The 13,515-nt window shown below is 42.0% G+C and overlaps 2 protein-coding genes across 2 annotated transcripts in view; one reads left to right on the forward strand and one right to left on the reverse strand.

Moving 5' to 3' along the window:
- The window catches only part of LOC129858482 (proton-coupled amino acid transporter 1-like), a 45,394-nt gene extending 42,516 nt beyond the window's left edge, over positions 1 to 2,878 (reverse strand). Inside the window, exon 1 of the mRNA XM_055927746.1 lies at positions 2,532 to 2,878. The gene's annotated coding sequence lies outside the window, so the exon portion shown is untranslated. The remainder of the gene's footprint in view (positions 1 to 2,531) is intronic.
- A 288-nt stretch (positions 2,879 to 3,166) lies between these two features.
- Positions 3,167 to 10,139, forward strand: LOC129858483 (copper transport protein ATOX1-like). Its single transcript, XM_055927747.1, has 4 exons — positions 3,167 to 3,491; positions 8,671 to 8,743; positions 9,376 to 9,533; positions 9,668 to 10,139. The coding sequence occupies exons 1-3, from the start codon at positions 3,483 to 3,485 to the stop codon at positions 9,501 to 9,503; spliced, it is 210 nt and encodes a 69-aa protein (XP_055783722.1). The 5' UTR covers positions 3,167 to 3,482; the 3' UTR covers positions 9,504 to 9,533; positions 9,668 to 10,139.
- Positions 10,140 to 13,515: the final 3,376 nt, after the last annotated feature.

A 13,515-nucleotide genomic window follows, 5' to 3' on the forward strand; every position in this document is an offset into this window, starting at 1 on the left:
AAAAGGTAATTCAGATAACCAAATTCAACCTAGCTAATTTCCGATTTATACGAAATTGTTTGACTACAGGAGGTAGCAAAACTGTACTTCAAATCTATGATACTCCCCCACTTAACATACTGCTTGACTAGTTGGGCCCAAGCTTGCTGTACAACATCAAAAACCTATTCAGTCTGTCTACAAACAGGCTCTCAAAGTGCTTGATAGGAAGCCCAATAGCCATCATCACTGTTACATCCTCAGAAAGCATGAGCTCCTGAGTTGGGAAAATCTTGTGCAATTCACCGACGCATGTCTTGTATTCAAGATCCTAAATGGCCTGGCTTCCCCTCCACTCAGTATTTTTGTTTAACAAAAAACCCAAACATATGGCAGCAGATCCACAAGGTCTGCCATGAGAGGTGACTGTATAGTTCCCTTAAGGAAAAGCACCTTTAGTAAATCCGCTTTCTCTGTGAGAGCTTCCCATGTCTGGAATACACTGCCATCAGACACGCATGACTGCACCACATATCACACTTTCACAAAATGCATGAAGACATGGCTAAAGGTCAATCATATTTGTGAACATAATCCCTAGCTGTGTATTGCCGCTTTCCATGTTGTCTGTTATCTGTAGCTTGTGAGGTGTGGAAACACTTTGTTTCTTTTATGAATTTTGTCTTGCTGCTTTTTGTTCTATGTTGCTCTGTCTGTATGCTACGTCTTGCTTGTCCTATGTTGCTCTGCGTGTGCTCACTGCTCAATGATTGTCTATATTGTAATTGTTTTTAATAACCTGCCCAAGGACTGCGGTTGAAAATTAGCCGGCTGGCTAAAACCGGCACTTTTACTGAAACGTTGATTAATGTGCACTGTCCCTGTAAAAATAAATAAACATCAACAAGGCAAAGGAGCTGATCGTGGATTACAGGAAATGGAGGGCCGAGCACGCCCCCATTCACATCGACGGGGCTATAGTAGAGCAGGTTGAGAACTTCAAGTTCCTCAGTGTCCACATTACTAAGGAATTATCATGGTCCACTCCACAAGCCCCCCCCAACACAACCGTGAAGAGGCCATGACAACACCTCTTCCCCATCAGGAGGCTGAAAAGTTTCAGCATGGGCCTTTAGATCATTATAAAGTTCTAAATGAGTTAAACAATAACTACCCGGACTATCTGTGTTGACCATTTTTGCACTACCTCTTGAATCATCAACGTACACTGCTGCTATTGTTTATTATCCATCCTGTTGCCTAGTCACTTTATCCCTACCTATATGTACATACCTCAATGACCTAGTACCCATGAACTCAGTACTGGTACCCTGTGTATATAGCCAAGTTATTATGGACTCGGTACTGGTACCCGGTGTATATAGCCAAGTTATTATGGACTCAGTACTGGTACCTGGTGTATATAGCCAAGTTATCATTACTCATTGTGGATATATTCCTATTATTATTTCTCTCTGTGTATACCTTTAACTCTGCACTGTTGGAAAAGGGCCAGTGAGTAAACATTTCACTGTTAGTCTACACACCTGTTGTTTACGAGGAATGTGGCAAATAAAATTAGATTTTGTGAGTGGCAGGGGCTTGGTGAGTGTGTGTGTAAACAGAGAGGAAGAGGCCAAAAGCTCTCAAAATAATCATAATGCTTTTCTATGGGCTTGTCATCTACCCTCCCGCCTCCGGTACAATAACTCCCATTGTTAGGGCGCAGACGTGAACATCATTATATCCAGATCTCTGGGGTAAATGAGAAGGTGCACACAGCACAGGAGTGAAGGAGACAAGACCAAAAAGACAACAAATGCAAGAATCAAGTTATTTGGAATATTGTGCAAAAGACATTCATTTGATATATCACCCAGCCCTAGTTGAGATCTGGTGACAGAAACACAGCTCTATTTTAGCAGTTACCAGTACATTGTTTGAAAACTGCCATTAGCCCTTGCTTTACATTTTAATATAAACATGCCTGGATTAGCCTAAAATGTTGAAGAAACTGGTCCAGTATTTCGTCAGACGTCATTATTCATTTATCTGGACATAATAAGGACATTCATTGATCAATCAATTAACAGAAGTACCTACAAAAGGGCTTTGGTACAGTAGCTGTCAGTTAGCTACTTACCCACAACTAACCACTTAATTTACTAGCTGACAAAAAAAAAAATCTATAGGTATAACGTTAGCTAGGTACGGCACTTTAGACCCACTTCCCCCAAAAAATACATGCTGCATTTACTGCGTCCAAAATACCACAGTCGACTGCAGTTAGTTAGCTATAACACTTTTACTGCAGTTTCAAAAACAGTGTTATTTTTCTGCACGGTCTCAAAGCCATCATCAGAAACCGTTTCGTTAGCCAAGCTAGCCTATATCAACATCGTTGTTTGATCACATATTACAGCTGCACCACCTCCAGCTGGTTAACGTTGGTAGACAAAACATAAATCAGTTTGTTTTGTATGTTCCAATCCTGTCTAAGTAACGTTAGCTAGCTAACGTTAGTTATGTACGATTCATTCACGATAACTCACCTGTAAAGCGGCGATTCCTGCCTCGGTAGTGTTACATCAAAGGAGTTCACTGGAGGGTCATCTCTTGGCAGAGCAGTATTTGTCCTACTATGCACGTCGATATTGTACTTGATGTGAGAGGAAAAGGCGATATCTGTACAGTACAAGTGAACTGCTAATGTTAGCTATTTGAAGACCACTACCGGTACAAAGGTCGTTTGGTCACATGATCTGGAAGATGGCGCATGTCAGCTGACCGAATGTTGGACACTTGATCTTGTAGCTTGCTAGCTGTCTTGTTACGCAAACTATCTATTTCCATCAAAACTAGCTAAGTCAATTATCGTTAGTCTGAAATGATGTCGATTGTCTGGTGTGAAACATCACCACAAACATTTAATTGGCCAAGTTGATACAAGCGTAAGCGCTGCGTGTTCGCCCATGGAGAAGGCTGGGCTAGTCTTTTATTTTTTGTTAATCTGAAAAATAAAATAAAAATCCGCGCCAGAATCTATCGATATTGTGACACAATGTGTCACTTTTTGTGAACTCTGTCATTGTTTCATATTTAGCAGATTCCTAAAAAAAAGAATTCCAAAACGTTCCAAACAGAATGAAAAAACAACTTCCGCATTCCGGTGTGATATATTAAGGGATCTGGATAAGTTACCTGCAGCAATGTAGCTATGGGAAAAAATGACTTCTCCCAAAATAATTTAATTGTAAAGTGTTTTGAAAAATAATGATATTAGTCAGTACAATTGTCCTCTCATCCCACTAACGTTATACATATGAATATTGCCTCAAAAATGCAAAGTTACTTTCACTAATATCTAGTAAAGTGTTGATGGTCCCTAACTTTGATGTCGCTAGCTTGCAAACCGGGCAGCAACACATTCACTACCTAGTTAATCGTGCAAGCTTTGAAAGAGGCGAAAGTCAATTGATCTTGCACTCAACCACAACAGCAACATGACGACCGTAAGTGATGTTACTGTTACATAGTTAAGTAGCTAGCTGGTGCGGAGATTGCAGTGCTTTGATACATATACAGCCTGAAACTAACAATGTCTGCAAAATCGTGTAAATGTTCCTTACAAGCCAGAACGTTTAATACAATTATGTTTACACGTAACGTAGTCTACCGGTTGTTTGTGCGGTTTGTCCATGAGACAGAATATCCACAGGGAAGGAACTAGTTGACCTGTAGCGAAATGCTTGTGCTTCTAGTTCCCGAAAGTGCAGCAATATCTAATAAGTAATCTAACAATTTTTATTTTATTTTTATTTTACCGTTATTTTACCAGGTAAGTTGACTGAGAACACGTTCTCATTTGCAGCAACGACCTGGGGAATAGTTACAGGGGAGAGGAGGGGGATGAATGAGCCAATTGTAAAATTACACAACATATACCCAATACACACAAATCTAAGTAAGGAATGGAATTAAGAATATATAAATGGGGCTCCCGAGTGATGCAGCGGTCTAAGGCACGGCATTTCAGTGCTTGAGGCGTCACTACAGACATCCTGGTTCGATTCCAGGCTGTATCACAACCGGCCGTGATTGGGAGTCCCATAGGCCAGCGCACAATTGGCCGGTGTAGGCCGTAATTGCAAATAAGAATTTGTTCTTAATTGATTCGCCTAGTTAAATAAAGGTTAAAATAAATAAATAAAAAATATAAATGTGCGTATATATATATATATGTGGAGAAGCAATGTCAGAGCGGCATAGACTAAGATACAGTAGAATAGTATAGAATACAGTATATACATATAAGATGGGTAATGCAAGATATGTAAACATTATTAAAGTGACTAGTGTTCCATTTATTAAAGTGGCCAATGATTTCAAGTCTGTGTATATAGGCAGCAGCCTCTCTGCTAGTGATGGCTATTTAAATGTCTGATGGCCTTGAGATAGAAGCTGTTTTACAGTCTCTTGGTCCCCGCTTTGATGCACCTGTACTGACTTCGCCTTCTGGGTGATAGCGTGGTGAACAGGCAGTGGCTCGGGTGGTGGTTGTCCTTGATGATCTTTTTGACCTTCCTATGACATCGGGTGCTGTAGGTGTCATGGAGGGCAGGTAGTTTGCCCCCAGTGATGCGTTGTTGCGCCTTCTTCACCACACTGTCTGTGTGGGGGGACCATTTCAGTTTGTCAGTGATTTGTACACCGAGGAACTTAACTTTCTACCTTCTCCACTGCTGTCCCGTCAATATGGATGGGGGATGCTCCCTCTGCTGTTTCCTGAAGTCCACGATCGTCTTTGTTTTGTTGACGTTGAGTGAGAGGTTGTTTTCACGGCACCACACTCCCGTAGCCCTCGCCTCCTCCCTGTAGGCTGTCTCATCATTGCTGGTAATCAAGCCTACTACTGTTGTGTCATCTGCAAATTTGATGATTGAGTTGGAGGCGTGCGTGGTCACGCAGTCATGGGTGAACAGAATACAGATGGGGGCTGAGCACACACCCTTGTGGGGCCCCAGTGTTGAGGATCAGCGAAGTGGAGGTGTTGTTTCCTACCTTCACCACCTGGGAGCGGCCAGTCAGGAAGTCCAGGACCCAATTGCACAGGGTGGGGTTCAGACCCAGGGTCTCGAGCTTAATGATGAGCTTGGAGGGCACTATGGTGTTGAATGCTGAGCTATAGTCAATGAACAGCATTCTTACATAGGTATTCCTCTTGTCCAGATGGGATAGGGCAGTGCGATGGTGATTGTATTGTCTGTGGACCTATTGGGGCAGTAAGGAAATGTAAGTGGGTCTAGGGTGGCAGGTAAGATGGAGGTCAATTGATCCTTGACTAGTCTCTCAAAGCACTTCATGATGACAGAGGTGAGTGCTACAGGGCAATAGTAATTTAGTTCAGTTACCTTTGCTTTCTTAGGTACAGGAACAACTGTGGCCGTCTTGAAGCATGTAGGGACAGCAGACTGGAATTGGGAGAGATTAAATATGTCCGTAAACACACCAGCTAGCTGGTCTGTGCATGCTCTGAGGACGCGGCTAGGGATGCCGTCTGAGCCAGCAGCCTTGCGAGGGTTAACACATTTAAATGTCTTACTCACATCGGCCACGGAGAAGGAGAGCACAAAGTCCTTGGCAGCGTCGGTGTTATCCTCAAAGCGGGCAAATAAGCTGTTTAGCTTGTCCGGGAGCAAGACGTCGGTGTCCACGACGTGGCTAATTTTCCGTTTGTAGTCCGTGATTGTCTGTAGACCCTGCCACATACGTCTCGTGTCTGAGCCGTTGAATTGTGACTCCACTTTGTCTCTATACTGATGTGTTGCCTGTTTGATTGCCTTGCGGAGGGAATAACTACTCTGTTTATATTTTCCCATATTCCCAGTCACCTTGCCATGTTTAAATGCGGTGGTTCGTGGTTTCAGTTTTGCGCGACTGCTGCCATCTATCCACGATTTATGATTAGGGTAGGTTTTAATAGTCACAGTGGGCACAACATCTCCTATACACTTCCTTATAAAGGCAGTTACCGTTTCAGTATATTCATCAATATTATTCCCGGAAGCTACCCGGAACATATCCCAGTCCGCGTGATCAAAACAATCTTGAAGCGTGGATTCCGATTGGTCAAACCAGCATTGAATAGTCCTGAGCATGGGTACTTCCTGTTTGAGTTTCTGCCTGCAGGAAGGGAGGAGCAAAATGGAGTTGTGGTCAAATTTCCCGAAAGGAGGGCGGGGGAGGGCCTTGTATGCATCCCGGAAGTTGGAGTAACAGTGGTCTAGTGTTTTAGCAGCGTGAATACTACAGTCGATATGCTGATAGAATTTAGGCATCCTTTTCTTCAAATTCCCTTTGTTAAAAACCCCAGCTACAATAAATGCAGCCTCAGGTTATATGGTTTCCAGTTTGCATAAAGTCCAGTGAAGTTCCTTGAGGGGTATCGGCTTGAGGGGGGATATACACGGCTGTGACTATAATCTTCTTCCCGGAGAGATGTCCACGCGATGAACTGAGAGTTCAGATGGCTGGACCGACTCTGACAGCATATCCCGAGAGAGCCATGTTTCCGTGAAACAGAGTATGTTACAATCCCTGATGTGATTTACTCTCTCTGGAAAGAAACCCTTGCCCTGATCTTGTTGACTTTGTTATCCAGGAACCGAACATTAGCGAGTAATATACTCGGAAGCGGTAGGTGGTGTGCATGCCTCCTTAATCGGACAAGAAGACCGCTTCGATTCCCTCTTTTCCGCCTGCGTTGTTTTGGTTTAGCCCCTGGAATTAGTTAAATTGCCCTGGGTGGTAAGAACAAAGGATGTACTTCGGGAAAGTCGTAAATTGAACTCAGGTGCATCCTGTTTACATTGATTATCCTTGATTGGAGTCCACCTGTGGTAAATTCAAATGATTGGACATGATTTGGAAAGGCAAACATCTGTCTATATAAGGTCTCACAGTTGATCGTGCATGTCAGAGCATCCAAGCCATGAGGTTGAAGGAATTGTCCGTAGAGCTCCGAGACAGGATTGTGTTGAGGCACAGATCTGGGGAAGCATACCAAAACATTTCTGCAGCATTGAAGGTCCCCAAGCACACAGTGGCCTCCATCACTCTTAAATGGAAAACGTTTGGAACTACCAAGACACTTCCTAGAGCTGGCTGCTCTGCCAAACTGAGCAATCGGGGTAGAAGGGCCTTGGTCAGTGAGGTGGTGGAGTTGGTGGAGTTGGCTCTGCAGCACTCCACCAATCAGGCCTTTACGGTAGAGTGGCCACATGGAAGCCACTACTCAGTAAAAGGCACATGACCGCCCGCTTGGAGTTTGCCAAAAGGCACCTAAAGGATCTCAGACTGGGGAGAAGGTTCAACCGCCAACAGGACAATGACCCTAAGCACACAGCAAAGACAACGCAGGAGTGGCTTTCCGGACCAGTCTCTGGTGGCCCAGCCAGAGCACAGACTTGAACCCGATTGAACACCTGAAAATAGCTGTGCAGCGACGTTCCCTATCCAACCTGATAGAGCTTGAGAAGATCTGCAGAGAAGAATGGGAGAAATTCCCCAAATACAGGTGTGCCAAGCTTGTAACGTCATACCCAAGAAAACTTGTGGCTGTTATCGCTGCCAAAGTGCTTCAACAAAGTACTGAGTAAAGGGTCTGAATATTTTGGTTATTGTGTTTTAAATTGATGAGTGAAAATAAATAATTTAATCCATTTTTAGAATAAGTCTGTAACGTAACAAAATATGGCAAAACTCAAGGGGACTGAATACTTTCCGAATGCACTGTATAAACTACATAGTCAAAGCATTTATCCCAAGACCAATGCAGTGTGATCATTGTTAAAGTTTTTGGTTATGTAGCAAGTGTTTGCAGAAGGGAGAAGCCAAGATGTCCAAGTTGTGGAAAAGATCATGTCATGTGTTTAAAAGTGATGAAAATGTGACACGTTGTAACTGTGGTGGGAACCATGAAGCCACGTCTTTGGAATGCCCCACAAGAAGAAAAGAGAATGAGGTGCCCAAAGACAGGGCTGTCCAGATCATTTCATATGCAACGGATGTTTAAAGGGTTGAGGGTTTGAATGGTTCTCCTGAAGAGTCCATGGTGGTGGACACCTTCACTGCAGAGCCGAATATATTGATAAAAGTCACCTTGTTACGAGAGAGATTTACATGGGTATCAACATGTCACTCCAGGGTAAGAATACACGAAACACAGCCCTTATTTTAAGTGTTTCTAAAATCCCTTATGGGAAAAATGAATGGTGAAAAAAACGATTGGAACCATTTCCCTGTTTGACCGCTAGATTTTATGGGTATTATGACATCTCCACTGTGGGGCTCTATAGGTATACAATACTTTCTTGTGGATATTTTGTCTCAAATTTCAAGCAGCTGAAGAACAAATTAAACCGCACAGACAACCGATATAGAGTAAGTTTAAATGTAATTTTATTCAACATTCTGGCTTGTAAGGAACATTTACATGATTTTGCAGGCATTAGTTTAAGGCTGTATATGCCAATTAATTGTGTATTACAGCCTGATTTTATTACAGCCTGATTTAATCAAACTAATGCTTAGCTAGTCATTGCTTGCTAACTAGTTAGCTGTCCCATACTAGCATGAGAATGACACACACAACCCCTGGAATATGAATCATTTTGTGAATTATTCCCACAGAAGCACGAATTCTTTGTGGACATGACATGTGAGGGATGCTCTGGGGCAGTCACCCGAGTCCTCAATAAACTGGGTGAGTAGCTAAATGTCCCCTGAGTCCTCAATAAACTGGGTGAGTAGCTAAATGTCCCCTGAGTCCTCAATAAACTGGGTGAGTAGCTAAATGTCCCCTGAGTCCTCAATAAACTGGGTGAGTAGCTAAATGTCACCCGAGTCCTCCAATAAACTGGGTGAGTAGCTAAATGTCACCCGAGTCCTCAATAAACTGGGTGAGTAGCTAAATGTCCCCTGAGTCCTCAATAAACTGGGTGAGTAGCTAAATGTCCCCTGAGTCCTCAATAAACTGGGTGAGTAGCTAAATGTCACCCGAGTCCTCCAATAAACTGGGTGAGTAGCTAAATGTCACCCGAGTCCTCCAATAAACTGGGTGAGTAGCTAAATGTCACCCGAGTCCTCAATAAACTGGGTGAGTAGTTAAATGTCACCCGAGTCCTCAATAAACTGGGTGAGTAGCTAAATGTCACAGCAAATCCAGCTTTCTGGAACATCTGTTAAACAACACACACACACACAGGCTCACACACTTTGTTGAGAATGGTGTGCTTTGGTTTAGCTAAATTCAGCAAATATAGATTACTTGTGTCATGTTGACTGGCTTGCTAAAATTGTTTTATTTTCTCTTTCTGTCTTATTTGTTGGCGTAAGGTGGTGTCCAATTTGAGATCGACCTCCCCAACAAGAAGGTGTTCATTGAGTCTGACAAGGACACGGACGTGCTTCTGGAAACACTTAAGAAGACTGGAAAGGCAGCTAACTACGTCGGCCCCAAGTGACAAATCATCCTCTTTTCTTTATAGAAACAGGTGAACTCTCTAAATATATTAAGTGACAATCAATTCAATATCGACCAAACTTCCCATCAACCTCTACAGCTCTTTTCTCTTCTCACCATCGCAACCCGTTTTAGCCTAATTGTGTTCTTGTTTCTGTGTGTTAGCTGTTGGTTGGTGCTGATATGAAGGATGATCATGAGAAGAAAGAACCCTTGCTGTCTTCATGGACCACTGGAATGAGCTTGCACTGCCAAGCTGTCCACTTTCAGTAAATTAAGCACTAGTATTGATGTGTCCCAAATGGCACTATAAAGGCCCAGTTCCAAAGTAGGGCACTATATACGGAATAGAGTGCCCTTTTGGGACGCATGACACTATGAATATCCAGTGTGATTAATGCGCAGAATTAAATATATCATCTATCTTTATAGGTTAACTTTACTGCAGGCAAATGAAATCATATAAGATTGCTGTCTCTGCTTTGTATTAATGAAAGCACCTATTGTAATTCACGTTGATTTGTGTGGGGGGGGGGGGGGGGGGGGGGGCACGGCAACCATCCTGTATTACGTTTTCCTTTCACTGTCTGCATATTGTTCATGTTTACGCACATGTCAAATAAAAAAGGTGATTCTAGGCACCTGTCATCTTATTTTTTTATTTTCACACATAGTCAAACCTTCTACGGAAGGCCGTCCTAAAGAGCTGTTTGTTATCCCAACAAAATACTGCTAATTTACAAATGCAATAATTTTAAAAAAGGGTCCTCATACAAGTTTTGATGAGTAACATATTTTTTTAGTTTGGAGATGTCTTGCCAGATTGTATGATGTGACTGCCACTAGGTGGCAGTGTTTGTTCTTGGTTTAATTTGACAGGAGGATCCCGCCCCTTTTTCATCGATTGCATGGAATTAGACTTCAGTTTCTTGCACAATGTCGTCGTGTACCTTCAGCCATGCAAATGCCAACATCAGCCGTTTTCGTCAAAGATAAATGATTGAGCTGCAATTAGTAGATTTGTAAATCATATAGCTTTTTCATGCTTATTCTGAAGGGGTGAGAGCATTATGTAGTTTATTAGAAAACAAAATAATGAAATGTACATTTTTAATAAGACATGGTATGGGACACGGTGTATATACTATCTCTGAGACAATTTGCGATTGAGTCTACGGTGCTATGACGGGCGAACCATCCCTTAGGCCTGTGTTAGTTGGTACAATCCGAATGGGACCTTCCTCAAGGCCCAGGATGACGGACACTACCAATACATAAAAGAGGGTGGCACAGCAGATGTAGAAAGACCACCCAAGATATCTGAACATCAGGGGTGACTGCTCTTCGATGGACACCAGGAAGAGGATTACAGTACTGGTACACAGGACCACTGGTAGGGATAGAACAAAAAAACGATGAAAACGTAATAATATATTGACAGAGAGGAAAATAAACAAAAATTGTATTTGTCACATGCGCCCGAATACAACAGGTGTAGACCCTACAGTGAAATGCTGACTTACAAGCCTTTAACCAATGATGCGTTAAGAAGTTAAGAAAAAAAAAAGGTTTTAGGTAAAAAATACAAAATAAAAGTAACAAATAATTAAACAGCAGCAGTAATACAATGCAGAATGATTATTTTAAAACATGAAGATAAGAACACCTTCCAAGTAACAAATACATTTGGTGTATAAAAGCTGATCTTGCATCCCGATCACACACAAATTCCCACCAAGCATGTATTGCAGCCAACAGAAATCAGCATGCATATAAACTAGCAAGTATTTTTTGACATCCTGGGCATTATGTAACCTGGAATACAAACTGATACTCCATGTAACCATACGGAGCATATCTGTTTGGATTCATATCAGTCTGGATTCCACGCCATGTCATAATGCTCTAATGCAGTGACAAATCCTTAAGCGTGCACAAACACCTACCTGAGACATATTTCATAGGCTACCTGAGATAATATTTCATTGCCCACCTGAGATAATATTGAGTAGTAGTGCAGCAATGGCTCTCCTACCACTGTTGAGAGCTGGTCTGATAGTGAAGAGAGCAGCAAAGGAGAGAGCACTGGAGCCAGAGAGGAATATCCAAGACAAACTATATGTACCTGATAATGAATCAAATAGGTACTTATTTGACATTCATGCCATCAACTTAGCCTATGTTGTCATTTGTACACACAGTAGTAGGCAGACAGTCAGCCATTTCAGGTACATTTGTTGTGTTATTTAGAGAGAAACATCCACCATTTTAAAAAGAGACTAGGCTTAATATACTGTAATTGTAGTTATATACTGCAATTTAAGTTGTATACTTTAATTGTAGTGCTACATTGACCTGTTGTCGTTCTCTTGAATAAAACAGATGTGTACGTCAATGTAGCTCAGTGTAATGAATAGCCCACATTCATCACATTTTGTGAGTGGGAGACTGCTGCCTGACAAAATGTGAAATTGAGTTTGATGACAGTATGTCACACATACACTACTACCAACATACTGTCACAGTGGTTTGGAATAGCACTGTATGCATGCCAAATGGCACCCTATTCCCCAGATAGTGTAGAGCCCTATAGGCCTCTGGTCAAAAGTAGTGCACTATAATGGGAATACAGTGTGATTAGGGATGTAGTCACTCTCCCTCCACAAAAGGACAACATGTAACGGCAATGCTGCTCACCCGTCCATGCTGGAAACATGGTGCAACTGGAGAAGCCTCCGTAGCTGTTACAGATGGCAAACAGGCCCTCGCTGGGCCCCTCCGGTTGGACCAGCCACCGTGGAGCACACAGGCACGTTGTGTACAGCGTAAACTCCACAGACACCATGGCTGTCATCACTGTTACTGGGTTTCTCATGCCACTCGTTTTTGTCTTTCTCTGCTCCTCGGATGTTCTTGAAAATGTCCTCTTTCAAGCAGCTCAGTCAGATGAATTAATTACTGGAAGATCAGGGATAGCCTTTTAGTTGACACGTTATAGCCTATCTGATGAAATGCTTGTGCTTCTTTGGCTCAGAAATGGTTGTGTCCAATGACAGCGTTGGATCTTTGTGTTCCTGCATTCAGAATGTGATGTGTATTCTGTTCTATCAATGATGTCATGTTTATTCTATCACAAATGATACTGGCTTAGCTAGACGGTCACAGATACAGTCTATTTGCTTTGGTGATTTTGGCAAACGTTGACCATAAGGCAGGTATATCTGGGAACGCATGCTTATTAAATACTTTGTTATTGTAAAATTAATCTGTATTGCTTTCGTCCACAAAATAATGAAGGCTATCTAGAGGAACAATTGTAATGCTTCACTCAACTTATTCATTGCAGAGGGAGATCTATGGAAACAGGGAGACTTAGTATTGTAATTCATACCAAAAAAAATGAAATATTTCTAAATAAAAATAAATAAAGTAATAATAATAATTAATAAATAAATACAATTGTGACTGAATGAATCAAACAGTAATTAAACACAATATTAGGTAATAGACAACTTACTGTAGGTGTTGTTAAAATTTACATTCAAATATTTTTCACTTTTTGGAATTCCTACAACCCAAGACTGTTGATTGTTTAATATAGAGACTGATTGATGAGCTATGATTGAATAATTGGCTGTTCAATAAAGTGTCTCAACAGCTTAGATAGGAAATCCCAGGGAGGTACAGTAGATTCACCCTCCTCTCACTACCCTGTCTGACTCTTTCCTGAGTTGACCAGCGAGGTCGTCCTCCCAAGGGGAGGAAAACGCTCCTGTTAGATCCTGTGCTCCCTGCCAAAGGAAACAGAAATCTGTTATCCAGAATTGAGTTAAATGTGTATATTGAGTGCTGAGAGTAAATATGCAACAGTGGGCATACAGACATGGTTGGATTGGCTGAAATAGGATTTATTAACTGCACTGCCCACGTCATTAGATTAAATTCAAATCAAATCACATTTTATTATTCACATGCGCCGAATACAACTGGTGTAGACCTTACAGTGAAACGCT

The sequence above is a fragment of the Salvelinus fontinalis genome, chromosome 6 (assembly GCF_029448725.1).
Source record: "Salvelinus fontinalis isolate EN_2023a chromosome 6, ASM2944872v1, whole genome shotgun sequence".
NCBI lineage: Eukaryota > Metazoa > Chordata > Actinopteri > Salmoniformes > Salmonidae > Salvelinus > Salvelinus fontinalis.